Raw genomic sequence first — 23,788 nt, 5'->3', positions numbered from 1 at the left:
CGGTTGGACACATGAAGATCAGCAGTTCCTCTGGGACAGAACTGGGGGCCTCTCATTCTCAGAGTGAAACTAGGACCAAGAAACTAATCGCCAAATCTTAATGACAGTGGGAGCCCCTAGATCCAGCTGTGCCTGAAGGTGGTTGCTGTGGGTTGCTCAATGACTGAGTTGGCGTCTCAGACTGTTAGAAGGGCAGGTTGGTATTTGGGCCACTGGACACAGAAAGAACGCTGGTGACTGAGGTGAGGTGGAGGGAACTGGTGTCTGGCTCAGAACAGAGCTCCACCTATGATGGTGGCAGCGGAAGGCTGTGTTTGGACCGATCCAACTGTCACTTCATTCCCCATCTTCTCTGTTTTCTTAGGAGGTGTCACACCTAGTGGTGCTCAGGGACTCATCCTGGCCCTATGCTCTGGAGTCACCCCCCACTGGTACTCAGGGGTGTATATATAGCACCAGGCAATGACCCAGGGTTTGGCTGAGTGCAAGGCGAGGTTGTTTTTTGTTTGTTTGTTTGTTTTTTTGCTTTTTGGGTCACACCTGGCGATGCACAGGGGTTACTCCTGGCTCATGCACTCAGGAATCACTCCTGGCGGTGCTCAGGGGACCATATGGGATGCTGGGAATTGAACCCGGGTCGACCATGTGCAAGGCAAATGCCCTACCCGCTGTGCTATGGCTCCAGCCCCTAGGTTGTTTTTTTTTTTTTTTGCTTTCTGGGTCGCACTGGGCAATGCGCAGGCGTTACTCCTGGCTCATGCACTCAGGAATTACTCCTGGTGGTGCTCGGGGGACCCTATGGGATGCTGGGAATTGAACCCAGGTCGGCCGCATGCAAGGCAAATGCCCTACCCACTGTGCTATTGCTCCAGCCCCAAGCTGAGGTTTTAACCCTGGTACAATCTCTTCAATCTTGGGCTGGAGAGATAGAACAGTGAGTAAGTGCATGTCACCGACCTGGATTCAATCCCGGGCATCCCATAAGGTCCCATGAGCACCACCTCAGAATTAGAGTGATTTCTGAGCTCAGAGCCAGGAGTAACCCCTGAGCATCACTAGCTGTGGCCCCAAACCAAACAAAAAGAACAATCTCTCTGGTCCCGACTTTTCAAAAATGTTCTTTTTCTCTCGGGCAGCGGCATAGGCATATCAATGCTGACTCCTGGTTCATAACGTTGGTCACAATTTTCATTCATTTCCTTAGCTTCGGAAGTTACAGGATTCCTCCGGGAAGGGATCTGACCCCCCATATCCCTCCCCTTCTCCTTACAGGATGGAGCCCCCCACTGGCCGCCCTGTAGTATGATGTCTTTGGGATCAGGATCTGGTTCCATAAGGACCAAAGGGAGGGAATTGAATGAGCTAAAGCTGGGGGGCCAGTCAGAAGGCAAGGGGGTACACAGAGCTCTCTTGGGGAGCAGAAGTTTTCGGGGATAGTAGAGCCCGCTCCTGTCTCTGCTTCCAAGGGGCCCCAGGCAGCATCTCAGGTTGGGGGGATGGGGGGAATGGACCTGACACCCCCTCTCCGCCGCAGCAGGAAGTCTCCGGGTGCGGCTGGGCTCATGGCGTAGAAGACGTTGGCGTTGTCCGGAATCAGGAGCTCTGGGTAGGGACAGAGACGCTGGTTAGAGGCTCACCATCCTCACGAACCACTCCCTGTCGCCGGTCCTCTCCGCCACTCACCCTGACGACCTTCTGCAGTCAGGCTGAGCACCTGGGTGCTCCTCCCCCAGGGAGCCCGCCGTCTTCTCCGCTTGGAGCCCGCAAAACCTCCCTGCACCTTCCTCCACCACCCACCAGATTGGACAACCTCTTGGCTTCTCCCAGTCCCCGCCCCACCCCACCCCTAGAATTCAGACAAGAGGGGACAAACTCGGGTCCCTCACCTCCTGCAAATGACTTTATTTGTGTGTATTTATTTATTTATTTTTTGCTTTTTGGGTCACACCTGGCGATGCACAGGGGTTACTCCTGGCTCTGCGCTCAGGAATCACCCCCTGGCCGTGCTCAGGGGATCCTATGGGATGCAGGGAATCGAACCCCATTCGGCCACATGCAATGCTCCAGCCCCTGCAAATGACTCTCTGCCTGCATTGTTTCTGTCTCCTCACCCCCGCCAGTTCCCTGCCCCTGCCTGCTTTCCTGGTGGTACTCAGGGCTGACGCCTGGCTCTACACTCAAGAATCATTCCTGGCAGGCTCAGGAAACCACCCAGCATGCCAGGGATCAAAGCTGGGCTGGCCATACCGTGAACTCAGACACCTTCAAACCCCTAGCCTGTCTGCACCACTCAGGCTCTCCCAGGCCCTGATTTGGTATTTGTTTGGGGGGTCACACCCAGCAGTGCTCAGGGACTACTCTGGGCTCAGTGCTCAGAGGTCATGGCTGATGGTGCTCGGGAGGACCAGGCAGTGCCAGGGACTGAACCCCCGCATTCTACATGAGGAGTCTGAGCTCAGCGCATCTCCTTGAGCTTCTCTCTGGCCCCTGACCCTGAATTCCGGGGCTGCATGGCCTCTTCCATGCCTCATTATTTTGTTTGCTTATTTGTTTTGTTGTTGATGTTTTGGGGATTTTTAGGTTTTTTTGTTTTGTTTTGTTTTTGGGTCACACCTGCTGATGCTCAAGGGTTACTCCTGGCTCTGTAATTACTCAGGAATTACACTTCAGAGGACCATATGCCAACCAAATTCTGGTTGGCCACATACAAGGCAAATGCCCTCCCTGCTGTACTATCACTCTAGCCCCTGTTTGTCTGTTTTTCTTTTTAGGCCATACCCCGCGGTGCTCAGGGCTTACTCCTGATTCTGTGCTTAGAGATCATTCCTGGCGATGCTCAGGAGATGCTATGGGATGCCGGAGATCAAACCTGAATTGACCAAGTGCTATCCTATTGGTCCGCCCCCCCCCCATGCCAAGTTTTGAGAATTTTGGGACTGAGTGATGGTCCTGAACAAACCTGCACGTCCTCTCATGCAAGCCCAGTGGCCTTCAGATGCCGCAGCCCCAGGCAGGGCTTGGCCCCTGAGCTCCCTCTGCCCCTCCCCTGCCGTCCCTGCTGTCTGCTCACCCTTGTCCCCAGGAAGGACCTGGAAAAGCTGGTAGTCCTGGGGCCTGGGCTGGGCCACGTTGTGCTTCTGCAGTGCTCGCTGCACCACGCTGGGGGCCTTGTCCTGGCTGGTGAGCTGGGGGAGGCAGGCTGTCAGGGGCGCAGACTTGCTCCTGGACGGCTGCCCCCTCCCTGTGGCACTCACCAAGATGCTCCGATACAGGTTCCCGTGGTCATTGTCGATGCTGACCCGGATGATTCGAGCCTCGGAGCCCGGCTGCCCCGGGAGCGAGAGGAGCGGGCCGCCTGGTGACCGAAGACCAGCTGCATCTGGGCATGGGGGCAGCTGCAGGTGGTGGGAGTCGGTGGGGTGCTGAGCGGTGGGAGAGCTGAAGGGCCCCCACCTCAGGGAAAGACTCAGCTCATTCTCCTTCCAATCCGGAGCTGGGGCACACGCAGCGAGAACGTGCACGCCTGCCCACATGCACACAGCTTCACGTACATGATTTTCAAAACCGTTACCAGCGACCACAGCTAAGCACATGCTCCCGTATTCCCATGCAAGCAATGTCCCCTGGGCATTACATACACGCATCAGCATCACCTAAAACGGATTCAACCCCCAAATCCAGTGCTGCCTTCAGAGGCATGTGAGCACTGTGGTCAGGAGCAGTATTCCTGCGAGCACTCTATGATCACTGCAACACAAGGAGCATGACCCCCCCCAGCGAGCAGCAATGTGTGTGGGAGGCAGGCCAAAGGTGCAGTGTCCACTGAGGGGAGGGAGGAGAGAGTAACTGCATGTAGGAGCACTGTGAGTGGGTGAGGGGGTGAGTTCTCCCACAGGCCACAGTCCCTGGTGCTCAGCAAAAGTCAGGAACAGTCATCCTGTACACCCCAAACCCCACATACATGGGCTCACAGATACACATGGACACATATGCAAGCACACATACACACGTGCACTCATGCACACACGTGCATAGACAGGCATACACTCGCAGATATGCACATATGCACACACATACATATGCACACACATGTATGCCCTGTCCTGCTACCTTAGCGGTGAGTTGCTGAGGTCCAGGAGAGGCTGGGGGGCTACCAGGAGGGGGGTCCCTGTTTCTCGGACTGGAAGGGGGGGATCCTGGAGGCAGACTGAAGGAAAGGCAGAGTTGGTGATGGGGGGTGGTCAGCTGCCCCGACCTTTGACCCCGCCACCCCCATCCTCCCCCATGTGGTCCTCACCTGGAGGTCGGGGAGGGGGGCTCCCCAGGACTCCCACTGGGGGAGGAGCCTCGCTCTCGGGACAACTTCCTGGCAGGGACAGGGAGGAGATTCGGGACAAACTCAGCGCTCCAAGCAGCCCCAACCTCTGCCCTCGCCACCCCGACACACACTCAGCCCAAAACTCACGCACTGAGGCGCTTGGTGAGGCTGATCCGCCGCCGGACGCGTGGGGAGCTGGGGCAGGAGGCGGCGGGGGGCTCGATGACCCGGGAGACTCGGTAGCTGCAGCAGGGGAGTGGGGGGAGGCATGGGGACCAGACTCAGGAATGAGGGGAGGAGCTGGCGGGGTCAAATGCACAGGAGCGGGATGGGGAGCAGCCAGGCTGGCTGGGAAGTGGGGCCCGGGAGGTGGGGTGCTCTGGCGGAAGTGAGGAGTGACACAAGGACAAGGGCAGAGGTCAAGGGCAGACGGTCCCTGGGGACTGAGGACATGGTGGCGGCTGGAGACCCCGGTCTCCAGTGGGGCCAGGGGGTGCACAGGATGAGGCGAAAGCAGAAGGACATTGCGTGGTGTTGACTTGAGACTGTTGCAGAAGGTCAGACTTTGAGGCCAGATGTTGATCTGGCTGATGCCAGGTCCCGGTGGCGGAGGCCTTAGGAGGTGGCGGAGGTGCCTGGAGACCGTGGACATGTGCCCAGGGGCCGGGGTGGGGCTCACCTCTGCTCCTCGCTGAGCTGGCGCTGGGCACGAAGGGCCGCCAGCACGGGCGGCCGCGGGCTCAGGCAGTATCGGTCACAGCGTTTCTGCAGCTGCTGGATGCGGGCCAGCACCTCCCACTCCTGGGGGCACAGCTCTGAGACCCTGCCCCCTGTCCCCCGCCCCGTACCCCACCCCAGGGCCCACTCACCTTTCTCCGCTTCTCAAAGTTGATGAGGTCCCCCTAGGGGCAGACGGGACATCTCAGAGGAAGCCTCTGGGGCCAAGTTCAAGGGTCAAGGACAAGGAGGAGAGGAGTGGGGTCAGGAGGGCGGGTGGGAATCAAGGGTGGGGGGAGGCCTAGGGTCATGGGTCAAGGGCCAGGGGTCAGACCTCCAGCATGTCCGGCAGGGCTGTGTCCAGCATGACCAGGTCCGTGAGGAAGGTGCCAAGGTAGGGCACAGGGCCGGGTGGCGGTGTCTGCGGCCCCCAGAGCTCCGGTCACTCTGGGCCACCGCCAAGCCCATCTTGCTGTCATGCGCTCCCCAGAACCCCCCAATCCACACCGCCCACTCACTGAGGCCGGGCTTCCCGAGGGGGTGTCTTCATCTTGGGGTCCCTCAGAAGCTTCATCCTGGGAAGAGGGGACGGGCTGAGGAGGATGGGAGTACCTTTCTCTTAGCAGGGTGTGAGGGCTCCTCCCAGTGGTCTTGGCACCCGGCAGTGCTGTGGACACCTGGGCCACATCCAGGGGTGCTCAGTGCGGGGAGCCCCACAGCCATGGGATCAAACTTGGGGCCTGGAGGTGTGTCCCCTGGTCATATTTTTTTTTTCTTTTTGGGGGTAGGCTGAGGGATTGGGGCTGCACCCAGAGACGCTCAGGGATTATTCCTGGTTCGGTACTTAGGAGTGGCCCCTGGGAGTACTCGGGGGCCTAGGTGGTGCTGGGGATCGAACTCGGGTCCACCATGTGCCAGGCCGGCGCCTTTCCTGCTGGACTATCCCTGTAGTCTCAGGCCCAGCCATTAAAATCCCGCTTTGTGGCCAGCCACAGAGCCGACGACAGGGACAGCATGAGCAGGGCAGAGAAGGGGGGCGCGTGGAAATGCCGGGTGGGAGGGTCCTCTGCCAGGATGCCAGGAGTAAGCCGAGGCTCCTTCTGCCCTGGCCGTCCCTTGTGGCCACAAGAAGCCAGGTCTGGCCCGAGCTTATCTAACTCAGTCTGCTTTCTCCCCCTCCCCCTGCTAGGGCTGTGCCTGGGGCTTCTGGTATTTGTTGAAGGAATAAATAAAGCAGCGGGCCAGGGGGCGGGCACCAGATAATGAGGGCACCATGGGAGAGAGGCTTGGACACAAACAAAACCCAAGGTCATTCATTTTTGGGTCCACCTAGCAATGCTCAGGGGCTACTCCTGGCTCTGCACTCAGGAATTACCTATGGTGGTTTTCAGAGGACTGTACAGGGTGCCAGGGATCGAACCTGGGTTGGCCACATGCAAGGCAAACACCCTACCCATTGTACTATCGCTGCAGCCCCCCAAAGGAAAAAATGATTTCCTTTTTTTTTTTTTTGCTTTTTGGGTCACACCCGGTGATCAGGAATTACTCCTGGCAGTGCTCAGGGAACCATATGGGATGCTGGGAATAGAACCCGCGTCGGCCGCGTGCAAGGCAAACGCCCTACCTGCTGTACTATAGCTCCAGCCCTTGTTTTCCTTCTTTTTACCCCCACTCCTGGAAATGCTGGGCTTATGTGGTGGGGTCTATGCAGGTACTACTGCTCAGAGACAGGGCGCCCACATACTGCGTACATGCTCCAGCTGGGCTAGCTCCCGCCCCCCGTCCCCGCCCCAGAACATGCTTGAAGGGAGAGAAAGGACAGAATTTTCTTTTGTCTTTTTTTTTTTTTGGCTTTTTGGGTGGGTCATACCTGGTGATGCACAGGGGTTACTCCTGGCTTTGCACTCAGGAATTACTCCCAGCGGTACTTGGGAACCGTATGGGATGCTGGGAACCGAACCCGGGCAGCCACGAGCAAGGCAAATGCCCTACCCACTTTGCTATCGCTCCAGCCCCAGGACAGAGATTCTGATGGCTACAAGGCAGTCTCCAGAGCCCCCTACCTGGGAGAGAATCTCCCGGCTGCTCAGGTGGTTGTCCTCATCTGAGAAAATCTGTGAGAGTTTCCTGAAGGTGGATAAAGGTTCCCTGCGAGGGCAGGAGCGGGGGTCAGGGGTGGGGGTCCAGAGGTCGAAGTCGAGGTCTTGTCCCATCGCCCCACCACCACCAGGCTCACCGGCTCACGGCCCCCCAGCTGCGTTTGAGCCGGTAGATGGGGTTGGACTGCAGCGCGGAGAGAATGGCCCTCAAGGAGGAGAAGTTGCGAAGCTCCCGGCAGCGCTGCAGGGAGCACGGGGGCGGGGGGGGGGGGAGCTGGTCAGCTCCTGACGCTGGGCAGCCTTGATTACTGGACCCTGGATGGTCTAAGGTTCGTGTGTTTCCTGGTTTTAACAGGTTGGGCCGCAACCAGTAGGGTGTTGGGGTCACGCCCAGCAGTGCTCAGGTGAGCATCTCAGGGGGCTTGGGAACTCCGGTACTCGAAGCTACTGTCCCCGTCCAGATCCTGTGGATTTTTTCCCCATTTTTTTGGGGGGGTACATCTGGTGGGGCTCAGGGGTTCCTTCTAGGTCTGCATTCAGGAATTATTCCTAGGTACACGAAGGACCATATGGGATGCGAGGGATCAAACCCGGGTCAGCCGTGTGCAGTACAAATGCCCTCCCCATTGTCCTGTCGCTCCAGCCCCAGGTTCTGTGATTTCTGAGCCCAGGTCAGACCGCCACATTGCATCCTACACAGAAATGTCAGCTCCTGTCAGTTTGACGAGCTCCTAGAACCCGGCCACAGAGTCCTCCTCCCCTCCCCCATTCCCAATTGTTCTCTGGCTATAGCGTGTGCCTCAGATTTTGGCTTCCCATATTTGTAAGTTCTTTCTGAATCCTAAAACAGTTAGCATCCTCTGAGATTACACTAGCTCTCTGAACCCCAAATCTCAACCCTGTAGTCCTTCAGCCCCCCTAACTCTGGACATGCGCACAAGCTCTCTCCCACTGTTTTCCCCCACACACCCGACTGAGGCTGACTCCTGGCTCTGTGCCAGGGATTCCCCCTAGCAGGGCTCAGTGGATCATATGTGGTGCCGCGCATTGAACCCAGGTCCACCACATGAGAGGCAAGCACCCTTCCCCTGGACCATGGCTCTGGCCCCCGACTCCTTTTTTTTAGGGGTTACAACCAGCGGTGTTCAGGGTTTAGTCATGGCTCTGTGCTCAGGATTACTCCTGGCAGGGATCAGGGACCATACAGGGTGGGCAAGGCAAAAATCCTACCCGCTGTACTATCACTCCAGCCGCTCATTCATTTCTTTTTATATACATATATATTTAACATTTTTTAAAATTATTTTTCTGTTTGGGGGCCACACCTGGCAGTGCTCAGAGTTTACTCCTGACAGGCCTCAGGGGACCAATGGGATGCCAGAGATTGAAGCTGGGTCACCTGCATGCGAGGCAAGTGCCTGATTCCCTATGTTTTATCTTTCTGGCCCCTGCTTCACCCCTTGAGCCCTGGTCAAGAAGCCCGATTTCCTGCTCTCCTTTTCTGCCCTCGGGCTCCTGCCCCGCCCCTACACTTATTTCTCAGGAACCCCGCCCTCTACTCTGAGCTCCGTCGCTCCTCCAGTCTTGCTCACTCCTCAATCCGCAGTCGCAGCCTTTCCTGGGCCTGCCCTTAGACACCACCCAAACGCAATCCTCTTCGCTTACTTTGTACGCTTCTTTCTGCTGACCCCCTTGCTTTCATAGCGTCTGGATCCCGCTCGTTTTCCGCCCCCACCAAGGCCCCGCCCCATTCCCTGCCCATAAGACCAGCCCCGCCCCTGCTCGCCCACAGTCCCCGCCCACAGGCTTCACCCCGTCCCCGCTATTCCAATCACGCCCACAAGCGTCCAGCCCCGTCCTTCCAGCCACGCCCACAACACGCCCCGCCCCGTCCTTCCAGCCACGCCCCAAACCCCAGCTCCACCCCGGCCCTCCAGCCCCGCCCATAGCACCACGCTCCGCCCCGTCCCTCCAACCCCGCCCCCACAGAACGGCCAAACCCCTGCGCAGCTGCTCAGGACGCACCTGTGCGATGCAGATCCATTTCTCCAGCCGCTGAGCTCTCTGGGGGGCAGCCAGGCCCGGCTCTCCGAGCACCGAGCCCAGCACGCAGCCCGTTACCGTGTTGAACTGCGTCACCGTGGCGCGCACCGTGGGGGCGGTACCCGCAGCGCCGGGCCGGTCCCGTTGCGACCACACGGAGCCCAGGCACTCCCAGGGTCGCACGCGGGAGAAGAGCTCCTGGAGGAAGTGTCCAAGCCCGTCTCAGTGGAACCGCCTCCTCCCCTACACACACACTGCACCCCTCAACCCCACCTCCTCACCACGTCCAGCAGGGTCAACTGCTCTGCCACTTCGTCCACACTGAAGTCCAGGAGCTCAGGGCCTTCCCGTACCAGTTCATCCTCCTCCTCCAGGCAGCCTTCCTGGTTTTCTGAAGTTGGGGTCTGGGCAGCCCCCAGAGGGCCTGAGAGAACATTAGAAAGTGCTGGGAATCAGGGCTGGCTGTGTGACCCTGGGAATATCCCTCTGTCTCTGAGCCTCATGTTCTTATTTTATTGTGGGGGAGTGGACTTCAGCCACACCTGGCAGTTTCAGGGGTTACTCCTGGCTCTGTGCTGCAGCTACCCCAAGTGCTGCCAGGAGTGATCCCTGAGGACAGAGCTAGGAAAAAGCCTTGAGCACCACCTGGTGTGGCCCAAATCCTCCCCCACCCCGAAATTCACCCATATAAAGATATGCTGTTTCTAGAGCCACATTCAGCAGTGCTCAGGGATACTCTGAGTTCAGTGCTCCGATGTCACTTATGGCGGTGCTGATATTGCTGGGGACTGTTTTTTTTTTTTTTTGCTTTTTGGTCACACCCTGCGATGCAGAGGTCACTCCTGGCTCTGCACTCAGGAATTACCCCTGGCAGTGCGCAGGGGACCATATGGGAATCTGGGAATCAAAGGCAAACGCCCTACCTGCTGTGCTATCACTCCAGCCCTGGGGTTTTTTATTTTAAACTGTAACTTGTGTATTGTGGGGTCCTCCTAACTGGAAGGGACAAACCTAAACCACAGGGCAAAAGGCACTCAGGGAGGGCAGAAGTGATGGTCCAGCTGGCAGTGCATTTGCCTTGTACATGGGTGACCTGGGTTCAATCCCTGGACTCCGTAGGGTCCCCTGGGCCAGCCTTGGGGTGGGGGGCTGATTCCCAGCCCAGAGCCAGGCTGTGGCACCCAAACAAAAAAACAAACAAATGTGGCACTTAGGGAACAGGGATAAAACAATGTAACTACTGGTTACTACTTTGTAAAACAGAGAGGGAAATGGCTACTTTACTGGAGGGATTAGTGGTGCACAGGTTGGCTGAAAAAGGATGAAAGGGAACCAGATGGCACACAGTGATACCTCTAAACGGAGGCAATTCCTCACTCAACACATTAAGAGGGTTGTTTCGGTTCTTTGTTTCTGGGCACACTCCGTAACAGGAGTAACAGGGGTTACTCCTGGTTCTGCAGTCAGGAACCACTCCTGGTGATGCTCCAGGACCAAAAAGGATGCTGCAGATAGAACTGGGGCCTGGCAGATTCAAGGCAAGCGCCCTACCATCTGTTCTATAGCTCAGGCCACATAGGGAGATGCTCTTACCCCTGGGGGGGTAAACCTGTACCAGATCCAGGTGGTCCATTTCAAGCGCCCTCTCACACTGTGGTATGGGGGTACAGAGTTGCTAGTAGCTCCAGAGCCCTGAGGGGAAAGAAAAGAAAGGAAAAGGAAAGAAAAAAGAAAGGGAAAAGGTCCAGGGGGAAGAAGAGAGGACAAGTAAAACGAGAGATTGGAGAGACAGTGCAGAGGGGAGGGCACTTGCCTTGCACACAGCCAAGCCAAGTTTTGTCCCTGGCACCCCATATGGCCCCCCAAGCACTGTCAGGAGTAATTTCTGAGTGCAGAGCCAGGACTAACTGCTTATTATTGCCGGGTGTGCCCCCCTAAAAAAAAAGAAAAATGAAAGAAAGCGGGGGTAATGAGATCTGGAGGTGGGGGTGGGTCAGTGGGGAAGCACAGAAACCTGGGCTTAGTCCTCAAAATCACAGAAAGGAAGGGAAGGGCCAGAGCTATATAGTACAGTGGGTAAGGTGTTTGCCTTGCAGCCCACCCCAAGTTCAATCCCCGGCATCCCATATGGTCCCCCAAGCACCACCAGGAGTAATTCCTGAGTGAAGAGCCAGGAGTAACCCCTGAGCATCTCTGGGTGTGACACCCCCCCAAAAAAAAAGAAGGGAAGCAATAGGTAAGAAGGAAGGATAAAAGAGGGTTGAGTGATAGTACCACGGATAGGGCACTTGCTTTGCACACAGCCGACCCAAGTTTGATTCCCACATTCCATAGGGTCCCCCGAGCACTGCCAGGAGTAATTCCTGAGCATTGTTGGGTGTGCCCCCCAAGACCAAATAATAACAAAATTCAACAGGGCAATGTGAGAAGGGTGCCCAGCAGCTGTCTGTTGAGGGCACAGGGAACACACAATGGTGTGGAGGAATTGCTTACACTCTCTCCTCCCTCCTCCCGAGTTCTCTACAACAGAGGTTGCAAACCCTTCAATCAAGGACCAGAATGTTTGCCCACGCCTGCGTCAGTGGTGAATACCACTGATGCCTGCCTTTCAGAGTAAGGATGGGAGGTAACGAAGTAGCAGTCTTGACCCAGCCTGAGTGTTTGTTTCCTTAGCAAATGGCCTTCCTCTGGGCACTGGGGAGCCCTAGGCCACTGTTAGGTGCCGAGCTGGAAGCTAAATATTTGTGGAATGAATGCAGACTTTACCAGCTGCTTTTGTCTGTATTTGCCAACATTTCCTGGTCCAGGAGCAGAGCTGGGGAGCCCCCAAACACGCCAAACAAAATGGGCGGAAGAGTACAGAAGTAAGGCACTTGCCTTGCATGGCACCACCCATGGTCCCCCCAGTACTATAAGGAATGATTCCTGAGCACCACCAGGTGTGACACCCCTTCACCCACCGACAAAATATGAAGTAGCAGTTGATCCGCATCTTTGCAAGGGGAGCGGGGCAGGGTGGGGGACCTCAGTGAAACTCCAGCTCAGGCTACCGACCCTCACCTGCACCCCAGTCCTGGTGAAGAGGTTGCAGGTCATTCTTGGGTTCGGCCGCCTCCAGAAAATCTCGCCGCAGCTTTTCCGCCTCCTTGGCCTCGGGGCCCCCTGGAGCCGCCCAGTCCAGAAAGGTGCAGACGCTGCCGAGGTCCGAGTAGGCAGGAGGGTCCCAGAAATCCGAAGGGTGGTCCCGGAGCCAGGACCCCAGCACCGACACCACAGCCCTGGGTGGAGGGGCGTGGCCTCGTAGTGGGCGTGGTCCGAGAGGGGCGTGGCCTCACGTTCTGGGTCTCGAGCCGCCCCTCCATCCCCAGGCTAGCTTTCAGCTCTGGGGTGCCCCCCGCCCCCCCCCCCCCCGCCAACCGCCTGGCCGACCCACCTCAGCTTCTTATTGAAAGCCGGGTCGCTGTCTGCCTCCGGCTTCCTTTCTTCCCTGGGAAAGAGGCCCCGCACACGCTCAGGTGAAGAATCGGGGAGCAGAATGGGCCTTGGGGTAGGTGCTAGGGGTTCCGAGGCAGGGAGGGTGGGGATCGCCCAGGGCGGGGCACCTGAGATTTGGCCCCGGTGCTGGCGGCGGCGGCAGGAGAAGGCCCAGCAGGCGGGCGGTGGGCACGAAGGCCCGGTGGGTGGCCAGGAAGGCGGGTACGAAGCCAGGGTCCTGCTCGTGGTCTCCGGACACCAATTCGCGCACCAGCCGCTCCAGCTGCGCCGCCCGCAGCGCGCGCACCTTGCTGGTGCGGTAATGCAGGAAGGTTTCGGGGACCGCGGAGCTGGGGGTCTGAGGGGTACAGGGGGCAGCCGTGAGATTGAGGTGTTCTCCCCAGCCCTCCGGCACCCTTTTTCCAATTGCGTCCACTGCTCTCAGGCTGATCTGGTCCCAAAGTGCACACGAGCCCCGCCGCCGTTTGGGACACCCCGACCCTCGCAGGTGCTGTCCCCCTAGCGGGACCGCACCCCCACACCACACCTCACTCGGTCACCCGGCAATTCTCAGCTCTCCCGCAGCGTTCCGGAGGCTGTTCCGGGACCCCGCCCTGTTCCCCACGCCTGCTTCTCCGGGTAACTTCCAAAGACCCCCCCCACCAGCTCCGCCCCTCAAACCAGTGTCCAGTTCCGCTCCCGAAGGGCGCCCCCCTGTGGACGCGACCCCTCGCTCCAAGCCTTCCTCAGTCGCAAACCTCACTTCACCCCCAGGTACCCCTAGATGCTAGCCCAATCGCAGCTAAGCGTCGCCCTTCCCCCGCCCCCCCCCCCCGTTACTCCGCTTCCACCGTGTAGCCGCGCGTCCCGCCCCGCCCAGCTCACCTGGCCGCCCCCCTGCCCCTGCGCCGGGCTCCCCCGCTGACTGCGCTGGCGCCGCAGAGAAACGCTGTACACCGCCCCGTCCTCCGTCTCCTCGCCCCAGTCCTGCAGCGGGGACTGGACGCCGAGGCAGGCTCAGGGGCCAGGGTCTTGCCATCCTCTGCACCCCCTGACTCAGGCGGGGTCTCGGAGCTCAGCCCTTCGCCCCCTTTCCCACGGTCTCCACTTTCCCAGCCCAGGTCTGGGAGACAGGTTGAAGGGCGGTTCCGAGCTAGAAGAGACCCCTGGGCTGCAGGTCCTGGGAGGAGAGGATGGGGTACAGACTGGGGACGCCCCCCACCCTTTCCGCTATTGCGCTCAGAGACATCCCCCCTCCCACCTCCGTCCCGGCCACTTGGGGCGGCCCGAGGTAGGACATTGCAGCAGTTTCGAAGGATCCAAAGTGTTGGGAGAGAAGTTGTGAGTGGCCGGGAGCTTGGGACTTTCAGGGACCTAGAGATCCTCGGGGCTCTGGGGTCCCGGGACCCTGACCCCCTTACCAGGGCGAGCTCCTTGCCCGCGGTCCGCTCCATGGCCCGCGTCCGTCCTGGTCCACGGCGCGACCGAGTGAGACGGAAGGGCCAGCGGGCAGCGGGCAGCGGTCGACGGGGCGGGGCAGGCGGGGCGGGGCCTGGCGGGGGCGGGCGAACTGGTCAAGGGGCTCTGGGATGCCACCCACCAGGCCCCCCATACCACAGTCCCACGCCTCAGAAGGGGCCCCGCCTCTTCTAATACAATCTGTGCTCAGTAGCCTGAGAGGCCACATCTGTCCCGTGCATTGCCAGATGTGAGGAGCAGGCTTGTGTACAGGAAAGAACCTCGCCCCAGCCCTTCGCTCAGGTGGGGAGACAGGACTGACCCCGTGTGTGTGGGGGGGGGGATTAGTTTGTGCAATCAGCTGGTGGGGGTCCTCCCCAGGACACAGGGGGCTGTGTCCCTGGCCCATCGGGGTTTTGAGTGGCCGGCTCCGGCTGGTGCTGGGTCAAAAGGAGAGTCCAATACCCAGGGGGCTGGTCGGTGACCTTTATTGCGCGATCCGGAGGCCGGTGCGGACCGCCCGGGTTGATTTACTGTGGGAACGGACGTCGCGTGGCCCGTCCCCCCTTCTCCGTTGGGGCGCCACCCGCCCGAACGGCTCCCGGGTCCGGCTCTGGGCTGGGCGGTCAGCCCTGGAAGAGGCCCCTGGGCTGGGCCCGCCGCTGGGCTCCGAGGGATGGGGGCGGTGGGGGAGCTGGGCAGGCTCCAGACGCGCCAGCGAGCGCGCGCGCCTAGTTCCTCCGCGAGCGGCCCCGCTTCTTGCTGCGGGATTCGATCAGTTTCTGGGAGCGGATCTTGAGCGAGGCACGGCTCACCACGTCGTTGTCCTCGTCCTCAGTTTCTTCCTCGTCTGCAGGAGGGCCAGGAAGGGAAATGCAAGTCGCCCTCGCCACCCTCGGGTTCCTCTGCCCAGCCCGGGCCGCCCCACCCCCACCTTGGCGGGAGGCCCGGCCTCGACCCGCCCCTTTTCCCTGTTCCAACTCACCAAAGAACTTGTCCTTGGTGGCAATGGTGCGTGGCATATGGATGCGGGTGTTGTACAGGGGCAGCTTTCCCTCGAGATTGGTGGTGAACTAGTGGGGGGTGGAGGTGGAGGGGGAGAAGGCGGGCTGCCGATTAGCCCCCTCCTCCCCTCCCCTGCGCTAGTTCTTCACTGTCACTGTTCACCGTTTCTGTCTAGTTTTTCTCTTGTCCAGCTGCAGGCCAGGCTCTCCTCAGGCCCTCCAAATACCTGGCCACATCCTCTAGTGCAGCAGACCCTCCCCTAATCTTTGAACCCCACCCTTAGGCTCTAAAGACCAGACCCCTGGTCCTCCAGCCCCAGTCTCAACCCCAGACCTTCCTGAAAGTTCCATGGTTGATTCCTGGCCCCTCAAACCTCACCCATTGACTGGCTTGATCTCATTTTTGTTCATATTCGGCTGTGCTCAGGAGTAACTCAAGGCTCTATGGTCAGAGATTACTCCTGGCAGGTTCACGGGGATGGAACCTGGGTTGATCACGTGCAAAGCAAGCACCCTACCCACCACACTGTGGCTCAGGCCCTAACCGACCCTAAAACCCCTTCTGGGTCCCTCGGACTCCCACCTGGTCTCTGAAAGATTGCCTCCCCTCCCCTCCTCCAACACTCCCCAGCCGCCTTCACAGGGGCACCTCGCGGTCTGTGATGCGTTGCAGCATCTCCTGCACATTGTGATTCTGGAGTTGTGCCTGCAGCTTCAGCAGTTTTTCCTCCACGAGGCCCAGCAGGTTGAGCAGAAAGTCGGGGGCTTTGGGATCAAGCTCCTTTTTCGAGAAGACACCATCCTCCTGCGTATGGGGGGGAGCCGGCTCAATGAAGGGGCGGAGACCTGTCCCACTGGGGGCGGGGTTTCCCATCCCAGGGGCGGGGCCTTCCGGCTGAATGGTCACATCTGTGAGGGGCGGAGCCTCTGAGCTCCAGGGCTGGACAAGGAGAGTGCGAGAGCTTGTGTGTGTACAAGGAGAGTGCGGGAGGGGTGTGTGTGTGTGTGTGTGTGTGTGTGTGTGTGTGTGTAACTCGTCCCTGCGGGTATAATCTTCAGAAGAAGTGATGCTGGACAAGGAGAGTGCGAGAGCTCGTGTGTGTACAAGGAGAGTGCGAGAGGTGTGTGTGTGTGTGTGTGTGTGTGTGTGTGTGTGTGTGTAACTCGTCCCTGCGGGTATAATCTTCAGAAGAAGTGATGCTCTTCTAAAAGGGGATGGCTTCTCCCACTGGGGTCGCCCTAGGCTTGAAGAGACTTCTTTTTTTTCTTTTTGGGTCATACCCGTCGATGCACAGGGGTCACTCCTGGCTCTGCACTTAGGAATTACTCTGGCGGTGCTCAGGGGACCATATGGGATGCTGGGAATCGAACCTGGGTCGTTCAGGTGCAAGGCAAATGCCCTACCCGCTGTGCTATTTCTCCACCTCTTGGAGAGACATTTGGAGATTGGGTGAGGGAGTATGGGGATAAGGTGGGACTCTGCAGAACATCGGGATTTCCAGCTGTAAATGCTGGCTTCCCTGATGAATGGGCCTGCACTCAGCAGGTGGTCGGCTCCTGGGTGGAGTCTGAGACAGGAAAGCCCTACTGATTGGCTACACCTTTTTGGGTCTGTGTCTGGGGGGGGGGGGTCTCATAGGAAGTCTGGGGCGTGGCCTCCAGTGTTGGGGTGGGGCTTCCTGGGGGCAGGGCCTACCACAACTACGTGGTTCAGCTTGCGGGCCAGGTGCTCCAGGCCGTCCCTGGCTGTTTGCAGCGTCCGCAGGGCACGCTCCAGCTTGTCCTGGGCCTCAGTGCGTCGCTGCTCTTGCGCCTTGACGCGCTCCTGCATCTCGCTCTTCAGCTTTTGCTCTCTGCAGGGAGCAGCAGGCTATGGCTGCGGCGACCCGGACCTCACAGTCCCCACCCACCCCCACCCGCCCCCACGGCACCCTCGCCCTCCGGTGCGGTGCTTACCTCACCAGCGTTGTCTCCCCAGAGTATTTGAGGTTCTCGAGCTCCTGCTGCAGACGCTTTTTCTCCTCTTTCAGCTTCAGCAGCATTAGCTCATTCTCCCTTTTGAGAGTCTCCAACTGAGCGAAGGTGTCACCCTGGGCCAGGAAGCGCCGCACCACCGCCTGCGGGCCACCCGAGGTCAGATACCAGGGCTTGGGGAGGCACTGGTGTCCGCCTCCCCTGGGCCCCACACACTAGGGGACCTAATTTTTTTTTCTTTTTGGGTAACACCTGGCAAAGCTCAGGGGTTACTCCTGGCTCTGAACTCAGGAATGACTCCTTGTGGTGCTCAGGGGACCTTGTGGGATGCTGGGAATCAAACCCGTGTCGGCCTCATGCAAGGCAAATGCCCTACCCGCTGTACTATTCCTCCAGCCCCTGAGTTGATCTCTGAGGAGTCATTTTTTGCAGGATGTGCTCCTGCTAGTTGCCTTCCCAAATCTCCACGCCAGACATTCTGGTGGTGAAATTTGCCTAATTCCTCCAGGAAATTAAGCGGGTTTCTCAGGAGGAATCCACCCACAGAGCTTCTGGAAAGGCTCTGACCACAGTGCCCTTGAGGGAAACCCTCACCCCCAGGTCTGAGTCCCAGAACTCCTGGCAACTGTGGCAGATTCCGGAGTCCGAAGGGGGAAGTGGTGAAGGGACGGATGTCAGAACATTCTATGGCTGAAACCTAATCATAAACAACTTTGTCACTGTGTATCCCTCTGTGATTCAATTTTATTTATTTTATTTTTTTTTTTTGGCTTTTTGCGACATTCAGGGGTTACTCCTGGCTCTGCACTCAGGAATTACTCCTGGCCATGCTCGGGGGCCCATATGGGATGCTGAGGAGGAACGAACCTGGGTCAGCCACGTGCAAGGCAAGTGGTACCCTACCCACTGTACTATTACTTTGCCCCGTGATTCAATTTTTTTTTTCTTTTTGGGTCACACCCGGCAATCTATGCACAAGGGTTACTCCTGGCTCTACACTCAGGAATTACTGCTGGCGGTGCTCAGGGGACCATATGGGATGATGCGATTCGAACCCGGGTCGGTCGCGTGCAAGGCAAACGCCCTACCTGCTGTGCTCCAGTCCCCCGTGATTCAATTTTTTGAAATTAAATATAAATAAAGAAAAGAATCCAAAGGGAGAGAACAAACGAGGTCCTGTGGGATCAGGATTGGTTCGAACTTCCGGGTTTTAGTAAAATTCGCAGGCCAAGTTTCAGATCAGATAGGGTTCCCACTCTCCCATCTCAGGGTGACTATGGTGCCTACTACTGCTGAAGATGGGGCTCAAGAGACAAAAGCCCCAATTCCCACACAGCTCCTCCGTGCAGAAGAAGTGAGTGCCCCGGTGGTGAACAAGGATGGTGGGGAGAAAGCTCAAGTGGGGTTTGCGAGGAATAGGAACTGAAGGAGACACGGGTGTGGGTTAGATTAAAGAGGAAGGAGCTGGAGTGATAGTACAGTGGGCAAGGCGTTTGCCTTGCATGCGGCAGACCTGGGTTCGATCCCAGCATCTCATATGGTCCCCTGAGCACCGCCAGGAGTGATTACTGAGTGCAAAGCCAGGACTAACCCCTGTGCATCGCCAGTGTGACCCTCTTCAGAAAAAGATTAAGGAGGAAGGAATTGAATTTTTAGTGATAGTACAGTGGGTGGGGCACTTACTTTGCACACAGCTGATCTGGGTTCAATTCCCAGCACCCCACTGGGTTCTCTGAGCCTGCCAGGAGTGATCCCTGAGTGCAGAGTCAGGACTAAATCCAGAGCACCGCAGAGTGTTGGTCTCCCAACCCGGAAAGTAAAAGGAATTGACTGGCTGAAGCAGGGTGGGGACGAGGTGTGGACTTTGGGGTAGACCAGGGGAGTAGAGTAAGGCGGGTTGCACTCACGTGCGTTTCGGCCACACCGGTGGCGTCCTTGACCTTGCTGAAGAGCATCTCCATCTGGTACATGCTCCAGCGTTGCTTCAGCTCCGCCTCCTTGGCGAGTAGGTGATCCTGAATCGTGTCCTCGGACTGCAGCAACATGTTCTCGCGTTGTGTCTGCTTAGTGTCAGAGGAGGGAATGAAGACTTAGGAGAAGCTTCGGGGAAGTTTTGGGGGTGGGAGGCAGAACAAGTTGGGTCCAGGAAGGAGCACCCATCCTGGGTCTGGAGTGAGAAGGGGGCGGGGTCACGATGAGGGGGCGGAGCCACCAGAAAGGGCGGGGTCCTAAGGGATGATTCTGTCTGTAAATGGGGCGGCCTCCAGGCAAACTCAGATTAAGGACTGGGTTGAGCTGTGGGGGGGTGGACATTCCTAGGCTAGATCTAAGCCAAGATGGGGGGTTGGGGGGAAGGCTGTGTGATGTGTGATGATTTCAAGGAGGATGTGGTGAGGGATCACAGCCCCGTAATTTTGGGCATTCTACCTTCCGCTCCATTCGTTCATTCTGCATTTTTCTGTCCTCCGCTCGCTTCTTAAACTCTGTGACATGGCGCTCGCGTTTCTTGCGCTCCCGATATACGGTCTCCTCTAGAAATTGCAGCTGGTTCTGGAGGGAAGGTGGGCATAGGACAGGGCAACAAGATGAGGCCTCCTAGGGTCCAAAGCAGCAGACTGTATTCTGTATGGTTGTCCTGCCTCCCTCCCCCAGATCCCTCAGTTCCTGGTAAGTAGATAGATGGGTTGTGGGGGGCAGGAACGGTGGTGGTTCCGATTCTGGAGCCAGCAGAGCATGGTGGTGCGCCAGCCCTTTCCTCCATTCCCCCCTCCCCGGGGATGGGGGCAGGCACCTTGGCGATGTCCCGGGCATTGATTGCCTCCTGATTCACCACGTGCAATTCTTCCAGCTCATGCTTCGTCCTGAGCACTTCAGCCTCCATGGAATCCAGCCGGTTCTCCAAGTTCAAGCTGTCCTCCTGGGGCACGGTGAGGGGGCAGGGGGCCATGACTGGTTGAAGCTGACCCGTGACCAGCTGTTCCTCCCTGCCCACCCACTGCCCTTCCTACTCTGGCTACCTGGAGATAGGCCTTGAGCTGCAAGTAAACACTGGTAATGTGTTCAGCTTCCTCTGCCTTCATTCGAGCCTTCTCCAGGCGGTTCTCCAGGTTCCGCATGGTCTAGAGGGGAGGGCGGGGCGCTGAGCATCCTCCCACCCATCATTCATCCCAGGCTCCGCCCCCACCTTCCAGGCTCCGCCCCCAGATCAGAGGGCGGGGCGCTGAGCTTCCTCCTGTCCATCATCCCTCTCTTCAGGCTCCGCCCCTACCCTGCCACTGGGCGCCCACCTTGGCCAAATCCGTATTGTTGTCCTGCATCTCTGCCATCTCCAGCTCCCGCAGGTCATGCTGCAGCTGCAGCTCCTCCAGGCGCTTCTGCTTCAGGCACACCTGGTGCCGCAGTGCATTCAGTTGCTTCATCTTCTCGTTCAGCCGATGGTCCAGGTGCTCCAGGGACTGCTACAGGAATGGGGCCCAGCGAAACCTGAACCCCAGCACTCCTGGCTTGATGGGCCTTTTTCTTCCTTCTTTTCCATATCATTTCTATTCTGGCAGGTCCCCCACTTTCTAGTTTTCCATATACTGGTCTGACTGCCCTCTTCCCCCTCTCCTTTGCTTTTGGGCTTTCTTTTGGGGGTGTAGGGTTGGTAGTGTTGGGGTCACACTTAATCGTGCTCCGGGGCTACTCCTGGCTCTGTGCTCAGGAGTGACCCCTGGCAATCCTGGGGGAATCTTTGTGGGTGTTCAGAGATTTCATACCTGTGAGACTAGCAGGAGTGCACCCCTTGCACCTCTCCATGGCCTCTCTCCTTCGCTTTTGGAGGGAAGCCCCAAGCCAGGTACTCCTCTGTCCTTACCCAGCCCCTTGGTGATCCTAGTCATCGCTTTTCTTTTCTTTCTTGTTTTTGCTTTTGGGGCTACACCCAGCTGTGTTCAGTCCTTATTCCTGGCTCTACACTCAGGGATCACTCCTATGGGCTTGGGGACCATACCGGGTGCTGGAGATTGAACTCAGGCTGGCTGCTTGGAAGGCAAGTGCTTGACCTGATGTGCTCTCTTTCTGGCCTTTAATTTCAGGGTCTTAGAGGTCACTTATACACCCAAGACACCCACATCACCCACTTCCCATCTCCACAGGCACCTCAAAACCATCAGATTGGGCCTGGGGTGGGGTCAGTGGAACAACCCATTTATTGCTTATGGGGGAGGTGCTGCTCCAAAACTTTGTTGTTCAGAGCTGTGGAATAGTGCTGGGGTCAGACCCTGCATGTACAAGGCCCCGAGTTTGATCCCTGGGACATCATTGGGCCTGAGCACAGCTGGGTTGCCCTTGGTGGGCCCCAGAACCTAACCACTGCTCAGGAGACCCGCACTTATCAAATATCACATCCCAAATGGTGCCCTTGACTGGAGAGATAGTCCAAGGGGCGGCCTTGCATGTGGCCAACCAGCTGTGATCCTGGCACTGCATGATCGCAGGAGCACGGCCAGAAGTCCCCCCCTGGAGCACAGAGCTGGGAGTAGCCCTCGATCATTGCCGGGTGTGACCCCAGACTTAAAAGGGTGTTTGGTGTTGGGCTGAGGGTGCAGGGGGGAGATATAATGGGGGGTAGTGGGGACGGGATCTGGGCTGGAAAGGGACAGGAAGCCTGGGGAAGGAAGGGCCAACCTGGATGTTCCTGTTCTTCAGGTATGGAGCCTCTGACCTCCACTCCTGCATCACGACCTTCACCACCTTCTCTTCTCCCTGAGAGCAGAGGGGCCCCGTCACTGCTCAGCCTGACCGCCTCCCCACTAGCGGAACCTGGGCACCCACGGACCTCTCACCTGCAAGAGGTCTTTGAGCTGGATCTGCAGCTCTCTGATCTTCTCACGGAGCAGGTTGATGGCATCCTGATTCTTCTTGATGCTCCACTGTGAGCTCTCATAAAAGGCCTTCCGGTCACCCTCTGGGGTCACGGGGGTGGGCAGGCACAAGCAGGAGGAGGGCGAGTATGAACTCTACTTCACAATGAGCATTTATGATGTGTTGGATGCTGAATTGCGTTGGACATTTTCCAACCAGCCAATACCACTAGCTCATCGGCCCCTGGCCAGACCCATAGCATACCCATTGTATAGCCGAAAAAACTGAGGCTCACTAGCGGGTTCAAGGATCCCAGTCTCCTGGTTCCAAATATCTTTGATCACTGTGGAAAATTACTTCCTAATACTACAACAGCCAGGGTCCCAGTGGCTTCCACCAAGATTTCCCAGCCTCAGTTGGGAGATGCTTTGCTGATTAGTTATCCTAACTACCATATGACAGAGGCTCCCCTCTCATAATGTGACAGCCCTAAATATTTGTAGACATTACCAATGGGAATAAAGTAGTTCTCTGGGGGCCAGAGAGATAGGATGGGAGGAAAGGTGCTTGTCTTACATAGGACTGATCCAGGTTTGATCCTGGCACTGTATAGGTTCCCCAAGAATCACCAGGGGTCACACCTGAGCACAACCAGACACAGTTCCCAAAACCCAATGTGTTCCGAATCTCTTCCAAAGAAGTAAATAAGTTAACAAAATCCCTCTCTTCCACTGAGAACAACTCCATTGAGAGTTTTATGTGCAAGAGGCATTATTCCAAGCATTTTACCCATTTCAACTATGCATGAGATCATCCTGAAGCGCTCCCCATTTCACAAATGGAGTAACAGTAATTAGTTGAGTCTGAATCTTTGAAAGTCAAACAAGCTAGTCAACATAACATCAGAGTGAGGATTTGAACCTCAAGAATCTGTTCTTCACCACCCGGGGGGGTCACAGAAGAGTTGAAAATCCACAACAATATGAAATCTGGTGCTTTGGGGACTGGACCCAAGTGTCAAGAGAGCAAAGAGGAAGACTATGAATGGGTCTGAGTTTCTGCCTTCAGAAACTGGGAGTCCAGATCCATGCCTGTGAGATGTTTACATCACCCCAGACCTGGTCAGACAGAGGGCGGGTGGACACTGCTGAGTCCTGAACCCTTCTCTGCCCTCTGGACCCATCTTACCAAGTAGTTGTATCTTTCTTTGTAATTCAGCCACTTGCGTTTGCACGGCGGATTTGTTGACACTGGCTTGCTGGCGTCTAGACCTGAGGTGTAGCGTCGACCAGGCCTGTCCTTTGCTCTTGCTCTTGCCACCAGTCTGGGATTGATTACCGCCTTTGCCCTTGGTGGTGGTCGAAACAATTTCCTGAGCAGGTTGGACGGGGGCCGAAGTCCAGCACAGCGGGGACATCATGATTGGATTGGGGCCAAGGGCCCCTGGGGGCTAGAGGAATAACTAAATATCACCTAAGTCCGGGATCCCTTTGTTCCAGGTTCCTTAGACTCTGGGAACGCACGTCCCTACCACTTCGCCTGGCTTCTCAGCATCTCCGGGTTGCCAGGCAACCTCCTCCTCCCCCCCGCCTTCCTCCAACACTCCCTTGGAAACCGCTCGCGTTCTATACCGGTGCTCTCATTGGCTGCCACTGAGTAGAAGGGCGGGCTCTGCCGGAGAGTGGCAGAGCTATGAAAGCCGGATGTAAGGGGCGGGACTGTGGGACCACGTGCTTATTTAATTCTCCCCACCCCCACCCTATCGTAAACCCGCCGTGGTTCGCGGGTCTCTGTCAGTAACTTTCTTTTCCGGCTCCAGATACCGCCACTCCCAAGATGGAGGCAACACGCGCCGC

General features: G+C 57.6%; 2 protein-coding genes across 2 annotated transcripts; both read right to left on the bottom strand.

The window, feature by feature from the left end:
* Positions 1–1,207: 1,207 nt before the first annotated feature.
* On the bottom strand, positions 1,208–14,119 carry RGL3 (ral guanine nucleotide dissociation stimulator like 3). The gene is made up of 19 exons (XM_055127840.1): positions 14,073–14,119; positions 13,537–13,650; positions 12,780–13,009; positions 12,611–12,664; positions 12,238–12,455; positions 9,459–9,601; positions 9,160–9,375; positions 7,272–7,375; positions 7,099–7,183; positions 5,554–5,610; positions 5,370–5,456; positions 5,188–5,220; positions 4,998–5,119; positions 4,466–4,561; positions 4,298–4,366; positions 4,111–4,207; positions 3,255–3,395; positions 3,071–3,185; positions 1,208–1,602 (listed from the first exon to the last, which is right to left on the bottom strand). Exons 1-19 carry the CDS (start codon positions 14,103–14,105, stop codon positions 1,484–1,486), a joined length of 2,133 nt encoding a protein of 710 aa, XP_054983815.1. The 5' UTR covers positions 14,106–14,119; the 3' UTR covers positions 1,208–1,483.
* A 558-nt stretch (positions 14,120–14,677) lies between these two features.
* On the bottom strand, positions 14,678–23,441 carry ODAD3 (outer dynein arm docking complex subunit 3). Its single transcript, XM_012934519.2, has 13 exons — positions 23,121–23,441; positions 21,914–22,035; positions 21,756–21,833; positions 20,375–20,545; positions 20,105–20,206; positions 19,879–20,004; positions 19,515–19,637; positions 18,995–19,147; positions 17,070–17,230; positions 16,810–16,966; positions 15,763–15,918; positions 15,095–15,182; positions 14,678–14,959 (listed from the first exon to the last, which is right to left on the bottom strand). Exons 1-13 carry the CDS (start codon positions 23,350–23,352, stop codon positions 14,841–14,843), a joined length of 1,788 nt encoding a protein of 595 aa, XP_012789973.1. The 5' UTR covers positions 23,353–23,441; the 3' UTR covers positions 14,678–14,840.
* Between the last annotated feature and the right edge of the window lie 347 nt (positions 23,442–23,788).

This window comes from Sorex araneus, chromosome 2 (genome assembly GCF_027595985.1).
Source record: "Sorex araneus isolate mSorAra2 chromosome 2, mSorAra2.pri, whole genome shotgun sequence".
Classification (NCBI taxonomy): Eukaryota; Metazoa; Chordata; class Mammalia; order Eulipotyphla; family Soricidae; genus Sorex; species Sorex araneus.
Note: the sequence above shows the minus strand (reverse complement) of the source record. Positions and strands in the feature narration are given on the sequence as shown.